General features: G+C 34.0%; 4 protein-coding genes across 7 annotated transcripts in view; 3 read left to right on the top strand and 1 right to left on the bottom strand.

Annotated features, from left to right (window-relative positions):
• Positions 1 to 18,704, bottom strand: part of LOC138189641 (myrosinase 1) — a 90,844-nt gene that overhangs the window by 55,362 nt on the left and 16,778 nt on the right. The window contains exon 9 of one of the 4 annotated variants that reach the window (XR_011176088.1): positions 12,013 to 12,131. The exons of 2 other annotated variants lie outside the window; for them this stretch is intronic. The gene's annotated coding sequence lies outside the window, so the exon portion shown is untranslated. Of the gene's footprint in view, positions 1 to 11,814; positions 12,132 to 18,704 lie in introns of those variants that run through there. One more of the 4 variants, XM_069131722.1, reaches the window with a different exon arrangement.
• On the top strand, positions 306 to 5,350 carry LOC138189639 (UDP-glycosyltransferase UGT5-like). Its single transcript, XM_069131718.1, has 5 exons — positions 306 to 1,052; positions 2,855 to 3,222; positions 3,580 to 3,799; positions 3,888 to 4,107; positions 4,634 to 5,350. The coding sequence occupies exons 1-5, from the start codon at positions 572 to 574 to the stop codon at positions 4,920 to 4,922; spliced, it is 1,578 nt and encodes a 525-aa protein (XP_068987819.1). The 5' UTR covers positions 306 to 571; the 3' UTR covers positions 4,923 to 5,350.
• Positions 6,303 to 11,179, top strand: LOC138189646 (UDP-glycosyltransferase UGT5-like). Its single transcript, XM_069131731.1, has 5 exons — positions 6,303 to 6,798; positions 8,814 to 9,181; positions 9,545 to 9,764; positions 9,853 to 10,072; positions 10,489 to 11,179. Exons 1-5 carry the CDS (start codon positions 6,318 to 6,320, stop codon positions 10,775 to 10,777), a joined length of 1,578 nt encoding a protein of 525 aa, XP_068987832.1. The 5' UTR covers positions 6,303 to 6,317; the 3' UTR covers positions 10,778 to 11,179.
• On the top strand, positions 13,264 to 18,297 carry LOC138189637 (UDP-glycosyltransferase UGT5-like). The gene is made up of 5 exons (XM_069131715.1): positions 13,264 to 13,778; positions 15,406 to 15,773; positions 16,132 to 16,351; positions 16,440 to 16,659; positions 17,072 to 18,297. Exons 1-5 carry the CDS (start codon positions 13,298 to 13,300, stop codon positions 17,358 to 17,360), a joined length of 1,578 nt encoding a protein of 525 aa, XP_068987816.1. The 5' UTR covers positions 13,264 to 13,297; the 3' UTR covers positions 17,361 to 18,297.

Here is an 18,704-nt window from a genome sequence, read left to right as displayed (position 1 = left end):
TGGTATCTTTGTACCCTATTCATAAAACACATTGATAAACTTTTTTTAATATTATTTAATTTGTACTTTACAATTTGTCCACCTGAACATTTGGTAAATTCTTTTAACTTAATTGCTAAATGATATGTGGATGGCTACCCCTAGCGGAATTTCCATCTTCGAGTATTGATAAAGTATAGTTAAGTATAGTTAAGTATAAACAGTATAGATAAATATTCATAAATATATCGTACACTTTATAATATACTGTACAAATATAATATACAAATCTGTAAACTGACAATCTCTGTTAAGATCTATATGGTCTCCTTGATATGATATATTAAGATATAGACGCCAAAATAACGTATTTATCCTCCAAACATATATTGTCATTACACGTAGCAATATTTAAAAGCACTAGCGATATGAGACGGTAATTCAGTGATAATGGCTACTATTTAAAAATCACAACACATACCGATATCGTATCATCATTACATAGATTATGGAAAATGACGATAACTTGGAGACGACCCTTTTAGTAGACCCATAACAGCGACCTGCTTCAATTCGTCTCGACACGAGGAATATGAAGCACCACCTGCCTAGTCTGTTGTTCGTTCTGTGCGTCTTGTACATCGCGAAGAAGTCGGGATGTTACAAGATTCTAGCCATCGTTCCCTCACCATCTTACAGTCATCAAATACCGTACCGACGATTATGGCTGGAACTACACAAACGGGGTCACGAAGTTGTACTAGCCACGGCGGATCCTATACCAAATATCAAATCACCGAATTTTACGCAAATCGATATTAGCCAATCTTACGGAATCATAAAGAAATTAGATTATGTCCAAATGCGATTTGAAGGAAAACGTTGGCTGGATATTGTGGAAGAAAAAATGTTGCCTGTAACCAAAGTTTTTGCGGAAACGGTGCTCAATTCTACAGAACTGCGGAAGCTGTATGCTCCAGAGAGCAACGCAACGTTCGATGTCTATTTGACGGAATTCCTCTTCGCGCCCGCCACTTACGCTTTCGCACACCGATTCAATGTTCCTATAATAGGTATGACTTTAACAATTATATTTATATTTATTAGCTTTGTTACTTTTATTCATACCATCATATAAAATCAGGATTATATAGGCTGAAGCACGTAGCACGTACAATCCAATATCTTTCGACGTAGTGTATTCAGCAGAATCGACATATGTAAGAATTGCGCCAAACGTTCTTTATATGTCTTCTACGCATTCTCGTGCAAATGCACTAATCACGTCGAATCAGGTTTCCGAAACCATGCAAGTTCTACCTAGAACATTTTGTATTGAGATTAAACTGGTTTCGGTTACATGGTAATAACTTTAATAAAAAATCGTTCATTAAGAGTATAACAGAAATAAAGTACAGTACAAAACGAGTATCATTCGAATGATTACGGGCGTTATTGTATGCAACCTACCATTTCAAATAGACTTGGCATATAAACACATAGATTTTCTACAAGGGCATGAGGAACTAGTAATAGAACACGTTGAAAAAACATACCTCTAAACAGTCAAAACCTCAAACACACGTTCGCAATATTAAGCGTTGTCCACCCGAGAGCTGAACGCCAGAGCGACACCGGGACTCCATCAATCTATTCGCAACTGCGACTCATTTTACAAAAGAACCGAAATTTACTAGAAAAGAAATGGCTACAATAGCATCGTGACCTACTCGATGAGTAGGAAGATGATAGAAAAAGGAAGAGAAAGTATTGGGTACATAGAAGCTTGAAATGAAGAAAGAACGAAAGTAAATTTCATTAACTATATGTATAAATAGTTAATTAGGAACGAATGGTAATACCATCAATACTTTACAATCAATACAATATCATCAATACAATAATGTCAACGACCCAATGTTAAAAACTGTTTAAAAAATAGAAAATGTTATATGGAAGCGAAATACAAAATTTATAAAAGCGATAACACCCATAGAAAAACTGACAGAATGTTTAACATAAATAGAGGACCATAAAACTTCATATACAATATTTATAATTATATATAAAATAAATAAATGTATAGAATTAAATCAACTGAGCTAATTCCAAAAAATAAAACCATTTGAATTAATAATTTGATAAATTGAAATAATTAGACTACGTACGTAAGTCTTTTCAGTTATTCTCAAAGTGATAAGGAGGAATATCGATGTTGTGCTCTTGTCGTTAAGTGCTTGACTGGATGCATTTCGATAAGAATACATGTAAATGAGGTGGACATATCGGTGGCTATTTAATGCAATTCAGACGTTGTGTTGTTACGAAAGCGACGGTCTTCCACCGTACACGCCTCATGTTTATAGAAAACCTTATTCGAACTTGTTAACCGTATGAGCCCTTACCCAAAAATTTCTTTAATTACGAACTCAAAATTTAATGGTGAAAAGTAATTTATTTCAATTACGTCAGTTTTAGTGCTTGTAAATGTATGATACAATTTAGTTTTAACGAAAATGAAACTACATGAAAAAAATAAAGGATATCTAAATAGGGAAACTACATTATTATTAGCGAATTATTTATTTTTTGGGGCAAATAAATTAGCGTGCAATGAATCAATCAGATTCGTAACAGTTTGGATAGCATAATTTCTTTATTTATATATCTCCTATATTCTAACACGTGATTCTTTTTCAATTAAAAATCAAACAAATTATATATTCTACTCATAGTTAAAAAAATTAAAATTATCCTACTTAAAATAAACATCTCTTTATTAATTTTTAATTTAATCATTATAGAAATGTTTAGATAAGCATTGATTAGATTAATAGATTAACATTAACCATCATTACATTTTGCATGACCGTAGGTTTAAGCTCATTTGGGTTGATTGCCATTAACGAACACGCTCTTGGTGGATTGGTTCTCCCTTCTCACGAGTACACGTGGGAAATGGAAGACAACACGGGTACGAATCTACCGTTCTTGAAGAGACTGCGCAATTTCGTCAACATGTGGTCTAACATATACTACTACTACCATGTGCTCTTTCCTGACCAACAAAAACTGGCCGAGAAATATTTTGGGCCTCTACCACCAATACTAGACATATTGAAGAACGTTAGCTTGCTTTTCATCAATCAGGCCGATGTTATGATAGCGGCTCGACCGAAACTTCCGAACATAATCACGTATACATCCTCACACATACACAAGAAACTGACTCCCCTGCCTAAGGTGAGGTTTATACAGTGACATAAACTGATTTATTTATTTATTAAATACGGATTTATCTGGACCAAATATAATTTTATCACTTGTATGTGTACTAGAATCATAAGGTATAGGAAGGCTGATAGCAAAATTGTAATTTGAGACTGAATGATAACTTGGGTAAATTGCATATGGGATTCCACCTCTTCTACAATTATCGATGATTTTTAACTGTTAATTAAGTTATAAATTTTTCTAAACCGGCATTACAAAACTCATGAATAGTAATACAACTAACTTCCTCTTAGTTATTATTTTTAATGTACAATCTACTCTTTTGCACAGACGCGTCTTTCATCAGGATGTTCTATTTTGTCACAGGACTTACAAGCATTTCTGGGTGGCGCCACAAATGGGTTCATTTACTTTAGTCTTGGTAGTAACGCAAGAAGTACAAGTTTACCACTGGAGATCCGACGCGTGTTCTGCGATGTGTTCGCCAAGTTGCCTTACAGAGTTGTCTGGAAATTCGAGGAGGATTTTTCCGGGAAACCTGACAATGTTTACATTGGAAAATGGTTCCCACAACAAACTATTCTCGGTATGATTTTATTCTCTACAAAATATATATACATCGTAGATACTATTCCTCGATGATAAAAGGTCTAACGATTCATACCAATCCGCAGCTCATCCGAACATTAAATTGTTCATTTATCAAGGAGGCCTGCAGAGCAGCGAGGAGACCGTCCACTACGGGGTACCAGTTCTTGGTTTCGCGATTTTCGCCGATCAAGATTATCAAGTAGGCAGAATGGAAGCTCTGGGCATTGGAAAACGTTTGGAAATAACAACCCTTAAGAAAGATGAACTTGAAAATACTATTACAGAGCTTATAACTAACAGAAAGTAAGTATAAACTGACTTCCTGTAATGGTGCTATTTTTTTTAACACTAGAACTACCAAGTCTGCAATTATAACGGCGGTTTCAGAGTATTGGCTTTTTTAACTACATGAGGCATGCGGGTCCTACAGGGTCTTCTATTAAAATGGAGATATACACAGAAATACTGTATGCCTAACTTATTACACCGATTTTCGTAACCACTTTAATGATAATTATTTCTGCGTAGTATTTATGCGTTACTCAATTGCCTTACCGACTGATAAGAATTTTTGGAATATCGTTTTCTGTGTTCTCAAGTATTATTACTATAGGTTGGTCGAGATTGTAGATTTATCTGAATAAAGAAAGGGGAACAACCGAGTCATTTTCATGTTGAAAAGTATTCAAAATTGAAAAAGAATTAGTGGAATGAAATTTTTAATCCTTTTAACTACTAGATTATTCTGGCAAATCTTTCAATGATATTGGTCGATGACAATGTACTATGTGTTGTGATTTTCGGTTGAACTTAGTATGCTTGTTTTCAGGTACAAAGAAAGGATACATTACATCCGAAATGTCATTCAGGATACACCGTACGATCCGGTAGAGAATCTCGCTTGGTGGACAGAGTACGTGATACGAACGAACGGCGCCCCTCATCTTCGCAGTAGTCTAGCTTTTCAGCCTTGGTATCAACGTTGCGATAGGGATATTGTAGTGGTCTTAACGATCGTAATTTTCTTGATCGCTTCTATTACCTTTCGTTTAATTGCCAAGATTCTCGTCTACATTCATAAGAAAATCAAATCAGCTGAAAAGCAAAAGATAAGCTAAGTATTTATGACGTAATTAATTAAAGAGATGTACGTATAGCACAATTCAGTTCAAGTAACGCAAGCGTTTAGCATCTCATTTCAACGATGAATTTTATCTAGTGTCGTTAAGGAAATGATCATCCCGCGTTTTATCATTGGCTAGTTACTGGTCACAAGACTAACGATTCTGGCACGAAAAGACTTTCAAATATAAAAAAGGTTCGATTAACATTGAAATCCCATTTATACATTGTTGATGTCTTGATTGAAATTTTTTGGGGAATCGTCAAGCTTATTCTATATTATCATCAATAGATGGTAAGATTGCTTTTCGCTTCGTGAATGAGGCAGCGCAGGGAGAAATTACATTGAAGCCATAGATATGTCAAAGTATGGAGTATCAAAATATCGATATACATAAAAATCAAATGCGTCATGTAGTTATACGAAATAAATTCTTTATATTATAGTACATCTTTAGATTGAGCACATTTTATAGCAAACATTTCTGTTACGCACAAATGTCCTGCACGTTTTATTGTACATGAAATTTTAACAATTATTATGCATTTCTAATAAATATGATAATTTGTGTACCAGTAAATGATTCTTGCCATAATTTACCCTACGATCTAAGTATTATTGTAGCTCTTTACTTCCTACCAAATAATCAGGCTACTTTACCTTAGAATTATGCTTATCAGACTTTTCATTTAGTGACAAATGATTCTGGTCAAGCACTTTTTTTTATTGGCAAATGCTTGTCAGCTTGCCAACAAAAGATATGTACCTGAAAAGAATTTCGTAGTATTGTTACAAGTACTTAGCATATCTTCGAACGACTTGTATTCACATGATATCTTTGTACCCGATTCATAAAACACATTGATAAACTTTTTTTTACTATTAAATAGTTTGTACTTTGCAATTTGTCCACCTGGACATTTGGTAAATTCTTCTAACTTAATTGCTAAATGATATGTGGATGGCTACCCCTAGCGGAATTTCCATCTTCGAGTATATATAAAGTATAGTCATAAACAGTATAGATAAATATTCATAAATATATCGTACAATGTATAATATACTAAACAAATATAATATACAAATCTGTAAACTGACAATCTCTGTTAAGATCTATATGATCTCCTTAATATTATATGTTAAGATATAGACGCCAAAACAACGTATTTATCCTCCAAACATATATATTGTTATTACACACAGCAGTAGTTATAAATACTAGCGATATGAGACGGTAATACAGTGATAATGGGTACTAATTTTAAATTATAATGTATACCGATATCGCATCATCACTGCATAGATTACGTAAAATGACAATAACTAGGAGACGTCCCTTTTAGTAAACCTACAACCAGGATCTGTTTCAATTCGTCTTGACACGAGGAGAATGAAGCTCCACCTCTCTAGTCTGTTGTTCGTTCTGTGCGTCTTGTACATCGCGAAGCAGTCGGAATGTTACAAGATTCTAGCCATCGTTCTGTCATCATCCTACAGTCATCAAATACCGTACCGACGATTATGGCTGGAACTACACAAACGAGGCCACGAAGTTGTGCTAGCCACGTGGTATCCTATACCAAATATCAAATCACCGAATTTTACGCAAATCGATATTAGCCAATATTACGGAACAATAAAGAAATTAGATTTTGTTCAAAAGCGATTTGAGGGAAAACGTTGGCTGGATATTGTGGGAGAAGACATGTTGCCTGTAACCAAAGTTTTTGCGGAAACATTGCTCAATTCTACAGAATTACGGAACCTCTATGCTCCAGAGAGCAACGCAACGTTCGATGTTTACTTGACGGAATTCCTCTGCATGCCCTCCATTTACGCTTTCGCACATCGATTTAATGTTCCTATGATAGGTATGACTTTAACAATTATATTTATATTTGTTAGCTTTGTTACCTTTATTTCGTTCTGAAAATCAGGATATACAGTGTGGTTGGTAACTGGTGGTACAAGCAGAAAGGAGGTGATTCTACGCGAAAAAAGAGATCGAAAATATAGAATAAAACTTTTTCGTTTGAGGCTTTGTTTTCGAGAAAATCGACTTCGAATTTTCGCTCGGTACGCGTGCACTTTATCGCGTCTCGTTATAACGAATCTCACTGTGGATCGTTGTCTTGATGGAAAAATTAAAAAAAAAAATTAAAAAAAAATTTTTATTCTATATTTTCGACTTCTTTTTTCGCGTAGAATCACCCCCTTTCCGCTTGTACCACCAGTTACCAACCACCCTATATAGGGTGAAACACGTAGTACGTGAATTCAAATACTTTTCGATATAGAATGTCCCGAAAAATTGACAAATATAGCTCCAAACGATCTTCATATGTCTTCTACGTATGTTCCTACAAAAGAACGAATCATGTCAAATCGTGTTTCCGAAAGTATCCAAGTTCTACTTGAAACATTCTTAATTGAAATTGAACTGGATTTGATTACATGGTAATAACTTTAATAAAAAATCGTGCATTAAAAGTATAATAGAAATAAAGTACAGTACAAAACGAGTATCATTCGAATGATCACGGGCGCTACTGTATACAACCTGCCATTTCAATTGGACTTGGCAAACACACGCATACATTTTATATAAGAAAATGAGCAGCTTGTAATAAAACACGTTGAAGAAACGTATCTTCTAAACGGTCTTTAAACTTCAAACACAAGTTCGCAATATTAAGCGTTGTCCATCTAACAGCACAATGCCTAAGCGGCAGTGAACCAGCATCCAAATATTCGGAACTATCACTCATTTTACAAAAGTATCGAGTGTTTCTATTAAAGAAGAGAAAGTACTGGGTATATTGAAGTTTGAAATGAAGAAAGAAAGAAAGTGTATTTCATAGACTACAGATATAAACAGCTAATTAGAAACGAATAACAAAACCATCAATACATTCCAATGTCGACGATCCAATGTCAGATACTATTTAGAAAAATAAAAAATTTTATACGGAAACGAAATACAAAATTTGTAGGAGCGATGACGCTCAAAGAAAAAGTGACAGACTGCTTAACGTAAATGCAGGACCATAAAATTTCATATACAATATTTATAATTATATATAAAACAATTAAATGTATAAAACTAAATCAACTGAACTAGCTGTAAAAATTGGAGCCACGAATTAATAGTTTGGAAAATTGAAATTAGACTTAGAATAATAATTAGACTACGTAAGACATTTTAGATATTCTCAAGGTGGTAAGGAGGAATATGTATGTTGTGCTGTTGTTGTCAAGTGCTTCAATGGTTGTATTTCGATAAGAATACATGTAGATGAGGTGGACATATCGGTGGCTATTTAATGCAATTCAGACGTTGCGTTGTGGCCTTCAACCGTACATGCCGCATGTTTATAGAAAATCTCATTTGAACTTGTTAACCGCATCAGCCCTTACCCAAAAATTTCTTTAATTATGAACTCAAAATTTAATGGTGAAAAGAAATCTATTTCAATTACGTCAGTTTTAGTGCTTGTAAATGTATGATATAATTTAGTTTCAACGAAAATGAAACTACATGCAAAGATAAAGGATATCTTAATAGAGAAACTATAATATTATTAGTGAATTATTTATTTTTTCCGGCTGATAAATTAGCATGCAATAAATCTATCAGATTCGTAACAGTTTGGATAGCATAATTTCTTTATTTATATATCTCCTATATTCTAACACGTGATTCTGTTTCAATTAAAAATCAAGCATATCACATATTATATACATAGTTAGAGCAATTAAAATTATCCTACGTGAAATTAACATCTCTTTATTAATTTTTGATTTAATCATTATAGAAATGTTTAGATAAGAAATAATTAGATTAATATGTCAAGATCAAAGCTCATTACAGTTTGCATGATCGTAGGGTTAAGCTCATTTGGGTTGATTGCCTTTAACGAACACGCTCTTGGTGGATTGGTTCTTCCTTCTCACGAGTACACGTGGGAAATGGAAGACAACACGGGTACGAATCTACCGTTCTTGAAGAGACTGCGCAATTTCGTCAACATGTGGTCTAACATATACTACCACTACTATGCGCTCATTCCTGACCAACAGAGATTGGCCGAGAAATATTTTGGGCCTCTACCACCAATGCTAGACGTATTGAAGAACGTTAGCTTACTTTTCATCAATCAGGCCGATGTTATGATAGCAGCTCGACCGAAACTTCCGAACATAATCACGTACACATCCTCCCACATACACAAGAAACTGACTCCCTTGCCTAAGGTAAGTTGTGGTTTATACAATGACATAAAATGATTTATTTATGTACTTAATAAGGATTTATCGACCACAAATTCAATTTTATTCCTTGTGTGTTTAGTAAAATTATAAAGTGTATAGGAAGGATAATAGCAAAATTGTAGTTTGAGACTGAACGATAACTTGGGTAAATCGCATACGGGGTTCCACTTCCTCCAGAATTATCGATGATTTTTAATTGTTAATTAAGTTATAAATTTTGCTAAATAAGCATTACAAAGGCCTTAAATAATAATACCACTAATTTCTTTTGCGTTATTACTTTTAATGTAACACAATTTTTACACACACGTGTCTTTCGATGAGGATGTTTTTTTTTTGTCACAGGACTTGCAAGCATTCCTGGATGGCGCCACAAATGGGTTCATCTACTTTAGTCTTGGTAGTAACGCAAGAAGTGCAAGTTTACCACTGGAGATCCGACGCGTGTTCTGCGATGTGTTCGCCAAGTTGCCTTACAGAGTTGTCTGGAAATTCGAGGAGGATTTTTCCGGGAAACCTGACAATGTTTACATTGGAAAATGGTTCCCACAACAAACTATTCTCGGTATGATTTTATTCTCTACAAAATATATATACATCGTAGATACTATTCCTCGATGATAAAAGGTCTAACGAATCACACCAATCCGCAGCTCATCCGAACATTAAATTGTTCATTTATCAAGGAGGCCTGCAGAGCAGCGAGGAGACCGTCCACTACGGGGTACCAGTTCTTGGTTTCGCGATTTTTGCCGATCAAGATTATCAAGTAGCCAGAATGGAAGCTTTGGGCATTGGAAAATATTTGGAAATTACAACCCTTAAGAAAGATGAACTTGAAAATGCTATTACAGAGCTTATAACTAACAAAAAGTAAGTATAAACTGACTTTCTGTTATAATTGTGCTATTTTTAAGAGTTTGACACTAGATCTATCTAATCTTTAAAAGTGACGGACGAGTTTCAGAGTATTCGGTTTTGTAATCACACGATCCTTTTGGAAAATTTGTTTGGACCCCAATTAATCAGAAGTTTTGGAATAAAATGTCCTGTGTTCTAAAGTATTATTTCTGTAAATTGATCGAGATTGTAGATTCATTCCAACAACGAGAGGAAAGCAATCAAGTTATTTTCATGTTGAAAAGTATTCAAAATGGAAAAGAAATTAATAGACTGAAATTTTGAAATCTTTTTAGCTACTAAATTATTCTAGTAAATCTTTTAATGATATTGGTCGATAATAATGTGCTTTTATAATTTTCACTTACACTTATTATGCTTGTTTTCAGGTACAAAGAAAGGATACTTTACATCCGAAATGTCGTTCAGGATACACCGTACGATTCGGTAGAGAATCTCGCTTGGTGGACAGAGTACGTGATACGAACGAAAGGCGCCCCTCATCTTCGCAGTAGTCTAGCTTTTCAGCCTTGGTATCAACGTTGCGATATGGATATTGTAGTGTTCTTAACGATCGCAATTTTCTTGGTCGCTTCTATTACCTTTCATTTAATTGCCAAGATTCTCGTCTACATTCATAAGAAAATCAAATCAACTGAAAAGCAAAAGATAAGCTAAGTATTTATGACGTAATTAATTAAAGAGTGGTATGTATAGCACAATTCAGTTCAAGTAACGCAAGCGTTTAGCATCTCATTTCAACGAATGAATTTTATCTAGTTTCGTTAAGGAGATGATTATTCTGCGTTTTGTAATTGGCGAGTTACTCTGGTCACAAGACTAACGATTCTGGCACGAAAAATCTTTCAAATATAAAAAAAAATTCGAATAAAATTGAAATCCCATTTATACATTGTTAATCTCCTGATTGAGATTTTTTGACGAAGCGGCAAGTTTAGTCTAAATTATCATTAATCGATGATATCATCGCTTTTCTCTCGGTGAATGAGATAGCGCAAGGAGAAATTACATTGAAACCATAGGCATGTCAAAGTATGGAGTGTTAAAGTATTGATATATGTGGATATACTTATACATCTGTCTGTTGCGTTCCTGAAGTTATTTCGTTTGTTTCCGAATTTATTGTCTTTAACTGTAATGCGTCTTTTGTTATCGGGAACGAAAACGAAATGCTTTAAACGTTATAATACAAGGGAACAGCCAGTATCGCTGGCAATATGTTTAACCCTTTCGCTACGGCAGTGTGCTTCGTCGGAGTGACACCGCTGTACGGGCCACCGTGCCGCCGGAATAGCGGTACTGAACGGAGCACTGTGACGGGAAGCGTTCATATGTTGCGCGGCGCTCATGGTTAAGTGGTATCCCACGGACGTTGTTTATAAGCGACGCTCGTCCACACAGGTCGTCACACGGATTTCGCCTATAGGCGACGTTCGTAGCGAAAGGCTTAATCATCTGGTTATCAGATAGTCCCTGTTCTCCGAGGAGGTATCTCAGGTTATCCAATAAAATTGTCCGTTAAGCGTCCAAAACGTCAATGGTAATTGATATTAGAATTTTTAAAAATCGAAGGCGTTATGTAATTTTTCGAAATAAATTCTTTATATTATAATACATCTTTATAGTGAGCATATTTTATAGTAAACATTTCTGTTACGCGCAGATATCCAGCACGTTTTATTATGTACAAAATTTTAATAAATGTTACATATTTCTAATAAATATCAGAATCCTTATACCCGCAACTCATCCTTGGCATCATTTATCTTACGAGTAATTATTGTAGTAATCCTTTATTTAAAAACAAATAATCTTTGCCATTCCTTTTATCTCACGTGCAAATAATCCTTATCAGAACTTTTACTTGATGGCAAATTATCTTTGTCAAGCACTTTATTTTACTGGCAAATACTTGTCAGCTTGTCGTTCAGATGGCAAATAATCTTTGATGTTATATCTCTCTAGCCTGGCATTTCGAACAATTTCTCTTATAATAAGAAAAGATATGTACCTGAAAAGAATATTCACATTATAATTATATTCACATGATATCTTCATATTCTATTCATAAAACATTGATAAAGTATCGTTATAAAAAATATAGTAGCAAAATTCCAATCAATAATTAAAATATTGTTCATATTTCATTTTTGCGTACTAAAATTAATATGAACAGAAATATTCCCAGAAATGGAAGTGATCCGTTATGTTCGGTTATGAGCGTTTATGATAAAAGTGAACGTGCATTAAAGCCTGTCGCATACGAAGTTTTGCATTTGGATTTATGACAACACTATAACAGTAGTCTGCGTTAACATTTTAATACTGTAAACCGGTAATAGAATGCAACTGTATATTTCTAATAATCTTTTTCGTGATGTTTATTATTTGCTGATTTAGTCCGTTTATGTTAATAAGTGATTTCTGCCGTTGCCATTTGATCGATGAAATAGTATTATGTACTAAATATGATAGTGAGTTGTATGATTGCAACATGGTTATGCAATGTTACATTACATGACATAGAGATAAAGATTCTATTCTTACAATTGATTTTTTATCTCGCTATTACATTCGTACAAGGGTTTTTTTATCGTAATATTTATCACACTTTCTCATGTTTCTAACCCGTATTGTATTTTATAGGCAGCAAGAAGCTTATATTTTTCACGATTACTGTAAAAAATAATCATGTATATATCCGCATTACGGATTGTAAACAATTTTCTACAAATCCTCGAATTTCTGTGTTCTATCGATTTGTACAAACACAAATTTTACAAATGGTAAACGATGCATTAAATTGTGTAACATATGAAATTTTGTCAAACATGTCGTATAATATATAATATACTAAACAAATATTAATACAAATCTGTAGTTTAATAATAGCTGCTAAGGTCTATATGATATGTTTGATATGATATATTAGAATGTAGACGCAAAAACAACGTATCCATCGCGCACACGTACATTGCAAATACATATAGAAATAGTTAATAGTAGTAGCGGTGTGCGACGATAATTTAGAGATAACGGATACTATTTTAAAATTGCAGTGTATACCGATATCGTATCATCAATGTATAGATTGCGTAATATGACGATAGCTTGGAGATGTCCCTTTTAATAGACCCGTAAGCGGGATCAGCTTCAGTTTCTCTTGATACGAGGAATATGAAGCACCACCTCTCTAGTCTGTTGTTCGTTCTGTGCGTCTTGTGTATCGCGGAGCAGTCGGAATGTTACAAGATTCTAGCCATCGTTGCGACACCATCCTACAGTCATCAAATACCGTATCGACGATTATGGCTAGAACTACACAAACGAGGTCACGAAGTTGTGCTAGCCACGTCGGACCCTATACCAAATATCAAATCACCGAATTTTACGCAAGTCGATATTAGCCACTCTTACGGAACCATAAAGAGTTTAGATTTTGTTCAAATGCGGTTTGAGGGAAAACGCTGGGTCTATTTTATGGAAGAAGAAATGTTGCCTATGGGCGCAGTTTTTGCGGAAACTGTGCTCAATTCTACAGAACTGCGGAAACTGTATGCTCCAGACAGCAACGCAACGTTCGACGTCTTACTGACGGAGCTCCTATTCCTGCCATCCATTTACGCTTTCGCACATCGATTCAATGTTCCAATAATAGGTACGTCTTTAATATATATGTATGTATTGGTTTTTCTACCTTTATTTCGTTTTGAAAATCACGAATATATAGTGTGAAGCACGTGGAACGTACTCCTTAATACTTTTCGACGTAGAATGTTCCGACATGTGTAAAATGGTCTTCGGACGACCTTTATATGTCTTCTTTGCATGCTCCTAAAAAGAACCAATTTTGTCAGATCATGCTGCAGAAACCATCCTAGTTCTATCTGAGATATTTTTCATTGAAATTCAACTGGTTTTAGGTATATAGTAGTAGTTTTAATAAAGAATCATGCATTAACAGTATAATAGAGCGTTACTTTATGCAATCTACTATCTCAATTACACTTGGCTTATACACGCACACGCACACGCACACGCACACGCACACACCAGATCTTCTATGAGAGTGACAGGAACTTGCAATAAAATCTATTCAAGAAACATACCTCTAAATGGTCGTTAAATTGAAACATATGTTCGCGTCAATAAGCGACAATATAAAGCGTCGTCCACCGAACAGCGCAATGCCTAAGCGACACCGAAACAGCATCCAAATATACGAAACTATCACTCATTTTGCAGAAGTATCGAAATTTACTATTAAAGGTATGGCTGTAATAGCATTGTTACCTATTCGATAAGGAGGAAGGTAATAGAAAAAACAGTAAGAGAAAGTACTAGGTACATAGAAGCTTGAAGCTAAGAAACAACCAAAATGAATTTTATTAACTATATGTATAAACAGTTAATTAGAAACGAATGGTAATACCATCAATATTTTTCAATGTCAACGCTCCAATATCAGATATCATTTAAAAAAATAGAGAATGTTATCGAATACAAAATTTATAGCGGCAATAACATCCATAGAAATACTGACAGACTGCTTAACGTAAACGCAAGACCATAAAATTTTATATACAATATTTATAATTATATATAAAACAATTAAATGTATAAAATTAAATCAACTGAACTAACTGTAAAAATTGAAACTACTTAAATTAATAGTTTGAAAAATTGAAATAATTAGACTACGTAAGTAAAACATTTCGATAAGATTACATGTAAGTGAGGTGGACATCATATCGGTGGCTATTTAATCCAATTTAGACGTTGTGTTGTTACGAAAGCGACGGCCTTCCACCGTACACGCCTCATGTTTATAGAAAATCTCATTTTAACTTGTTAACCGTGTCATCCCCCATCCAAAAATTTCTGCAATCGTGAACTCAAAATTTAATGGTGAAAAGAAATCTATTTCAATTAGGTCAGTTTTAGTGCTTGTACATGTATGATACAATTTAGTTTTAACAAAAATGGAACTACATGCGAAGATAAAGGATATCTAAATAGAGAAACTATAATATTATTAGCGAATTATTTATTTTTTCCGGCTAATAAATTACCGTGCAATAAATCAATCAGATTCGTAACAGTTTGAATAGCATAATTCCTTTATTTATAGATCTATATTTTAATACTTGGATCCATTTCTATTAAAAATCAAGCATATCATATATTCTACATGTTATTACATAATAATTATAGAAACGTTTAGATAAGGAGTGATTAGATTAATAGATTAAAATCAACCCTCATTACATTTTGCATGACCGTAGGGATAAGTTCATTAGGATTGGTTGGCTTTAACGAACACGCTCTTGGTGGATTCATCCTACCTTCTCACGAGTACACGTGGGAAATGGAAGAGAACACGGGTACGAATCTATCGTTCTTGAAGAGACTGTGCAATTTCGTCAACATGTGGCGTACCATCTACTACATGTATCATAAAGTGGTTCCACACCATCAGAAATTGGCCGAGGAATATTTTGGGCCTCTGCCACCATTGCTGGACTTATTGAAGAACGTTAGCATGCTTTTCATCAATCAGGCAGACGTTATGACACCGGCTCGACCGAAACTTGCAAACATGATCACGTTTACGGCTTTCCACATAGAAAAGAAGCCGACTGCTCTGCCTAAGGCAAGGTTTATAAACTAACATAAAATTTATGTATATATTAAATAAGGATTTATCTAGCACTAATACAATTTTATTACTCGTATGTTTAGTAAAATTATAAATTGTATAGGAAGGGTAACAACAAAACTGTAGTATGAAACGATATGATGAATTGGGTAAGATGCATTAGGTGGCTCTATTTTTTTTTAATATTGTACAAGTTTTTTACTTGTTAATTAACTCATAAATTTTTCAAAACCGGCATTACAAAACTCATGAATAGTAACAGAACTAACTTCCCCTTAGTTATTATTTTTAATGTATAACCTACTCTTTTACACACACGTGTCTTTCATCAGGATGTTCCATTTTGTCACAGGACTTACAAGCATTTCTGGATGGCGCCACAAATGGATTCATCTACTTTAGCCTTGGTAGTAACGCAAAAAGTGCAAGTTTACCACTGGAGATCCGACGCATGTTCTGCGATGTGTTCGCCAAGTTACCGTATAGAGTTGTCTGGAAATTCGAGGAGGATTTTCCCGAGAAACCTGATAATGTTTACATCGGAAAATGGCTACCACAACAAAGCATTCTCGGTATGATCTTATTCTCAATAAAATATTTACACATCGCAGATACTACTCCTTGATGAAAAATGGTCTAACGAATCATATTAACCCACAGCTCATCCGAACATTAAACTGTTCATTTATCAAGGAGGCCTGCAGAGCAGCGAGGAGACCGTCCACTACGGAGTACCAGTTCTTGGTTTCGCAATTTTGGCCGATCAAGATTATCAAGTAGCCAGAATGGAAGCTTTGGGCATTGGAAAATATTTGGAAATTACAACCCTTAAGAAAGATGAACTTGAAAATGCTATTACAGAGCTTATAACTGACAAAAAGTAAGTATAAACTGACTTCCTGTAATTGTGCCATTTTTTTTTTTAACACTAGAACTACCTAATCTTTAAAAGTGACAGACGAGTTTCAGAGTATTCGTTTTTGTAATCACACGATCCTTTTGGAAAAATTTGTTTGGATCCCAATTAATCAGAAGTTTTGGAATAAAGTTTCCTGTGTTCTAAAGTATTATTTCTGTAAGTTGATCGAGATTGTAGAATCATTCGAATAACGAAAGGAAAGCAATCAAGTTATTTTCATGTTGGAAGGTATTCAAAATGGAAAAGGAATTAATAGACTGAAATTTTGAAATCTTTTTAGCTACTAAATTATTCTAGTAAATCTTTTAATGATATTGGTCGATAATAATGTACTATTGTGATTTTCGGTTGAACTTATTATGCTTGTTTTCAGGTACAAAGAAAGGATACTTTACATCCGAAATCTCGTTCAGGATACACCGTACGATCCGGTAGAGAATCTCGCTTGGTGGACAGAGTACGTGATACGAACGAAAGGCGCCCCTCATCTTCGCAGTAGTCTAGCTTTTCAGCCTTGGTATCAACGTTGCGATATGGATGTTGTAATGTTCTTAACGATCGTAATTTTCTTGATCGCTTCTACTACCTTTCGTTTAATTGCCAAGATTCTCGTCTACATTCATAAGAATATCAAATCAATTGAAAAGCAAAAGATAAGCTAAGTATTTATGACGTAATTAATTAAAGAGAGATACTTATAGCACAATTCAATTCAAATGATGCAATTGTTTAACATTTCATTTCAACGAATGAATTTTATCTAGTTTCGTTAAGGAAATGATCATCTCGCGTTTTGTTATTGGCGAGTTACTCTGGTCACCAGATTAACGATTCTGGCACGAAAAATCTTTCAAATATAAAAAAGTTCGATTAAATTTGAAATCCCATTTATACATTGTTATTCTCTTGATTGAGATTTTTTGACGAAGCGTCAAGTTTAGTCTAAATTATAATTAATCGATGATATCATCGCTTTTCTCTCGGTAAATGAGATAGCGCAAGCTGAAATTGCATTGAAATTATAGTCATGTCAAAGTATGGGGTGTTAAAGTATTGATATATATAGATATATGTATACATATGTCTCTTGCGTTCCTGAAGTTGTTTCGTTTGTTTTCTAATTTATTATTTTTAATTGTAACGTGTCTTCTGTTATCGGGAACGGAAACGAAATACTTTATACCTTCTATTACAAGGGATCCATCAGTATTGCTAGCAATATGTTAATCATCTGATTATCGGATAGTCCCTGTTCTTCGCAAAGATATCTCAGATTAGGCAATAAAAGTCTACACATACTGTTCCGTTAAGTGAAACAAAGCGTCGATGATGATTCACATTGGAATTTTAAAACATCAAAGGCGTCGCTTTTAGTATTCGAAATAAAATCTCTTTACTTGAAACAAAATTATGTAGAAAAAATCGTAAGACCAAAGATAAATATAGTAATAATTAAAGTAGAGTTATTGAAGGAAACAATAATCTTTAGTAACGTTTTTACACTGTTTATTTTTATCATTGTATTCCAATACTTTACGTATGGATTACAGACTTTGACGTCTTATTGTATACATAAAACTAAAGAAGAAATTTTACATAAGCGTAGATCGCTTTAGTGTTTGTTAAAAAATTGTAATAAAAATACAGAATGCAGAATTATATTTATTATTCTACAAAGTTCGTCTTTCATTTTATTTGTTTGATATATTTTATGGCATATTTTTCTGTAAGGAATTTTCCCTTAATTTTCCCTTACAGGAGCTTGAGAATTCCAGTTACAAAAGGGGTAAAAAAGATAAGTATTTTTCGTTGAAAAACGTTCGCTGCATTTCAGAATCACATTTGACAATTTACTAACGGCATTCATACAAATTACAATACACTTTTTAAAATCTCAAATGGGGAAGATGGATCACACAGATAGATAAAAATGACTGATCTATTTCGTCTTTATAATATAATACATCTTTATAGTAGAAATACTTCACAGTAACATTTCTGTTACG

The sequence above is a fragment of the Bombus flavifrons genome, chromosome 2, assembly GCF_040668555.2.
Source record: "Bombus flavifrons isolate JBK064 chromosome 2, iyBomFlav1_principal, whole genome shotgun sequence".
NCBI classification, from domain to species: Eukaryota; Metazoa; Arthropoda; class Insecta; order Hymenoptera; family Apidae; genus Bombus; species Bombus flavifrons.
Note: the sequence above shows the minus strand (reverse complement) of the source record. Positions and strands in the feature narration are given on the sequence as shown.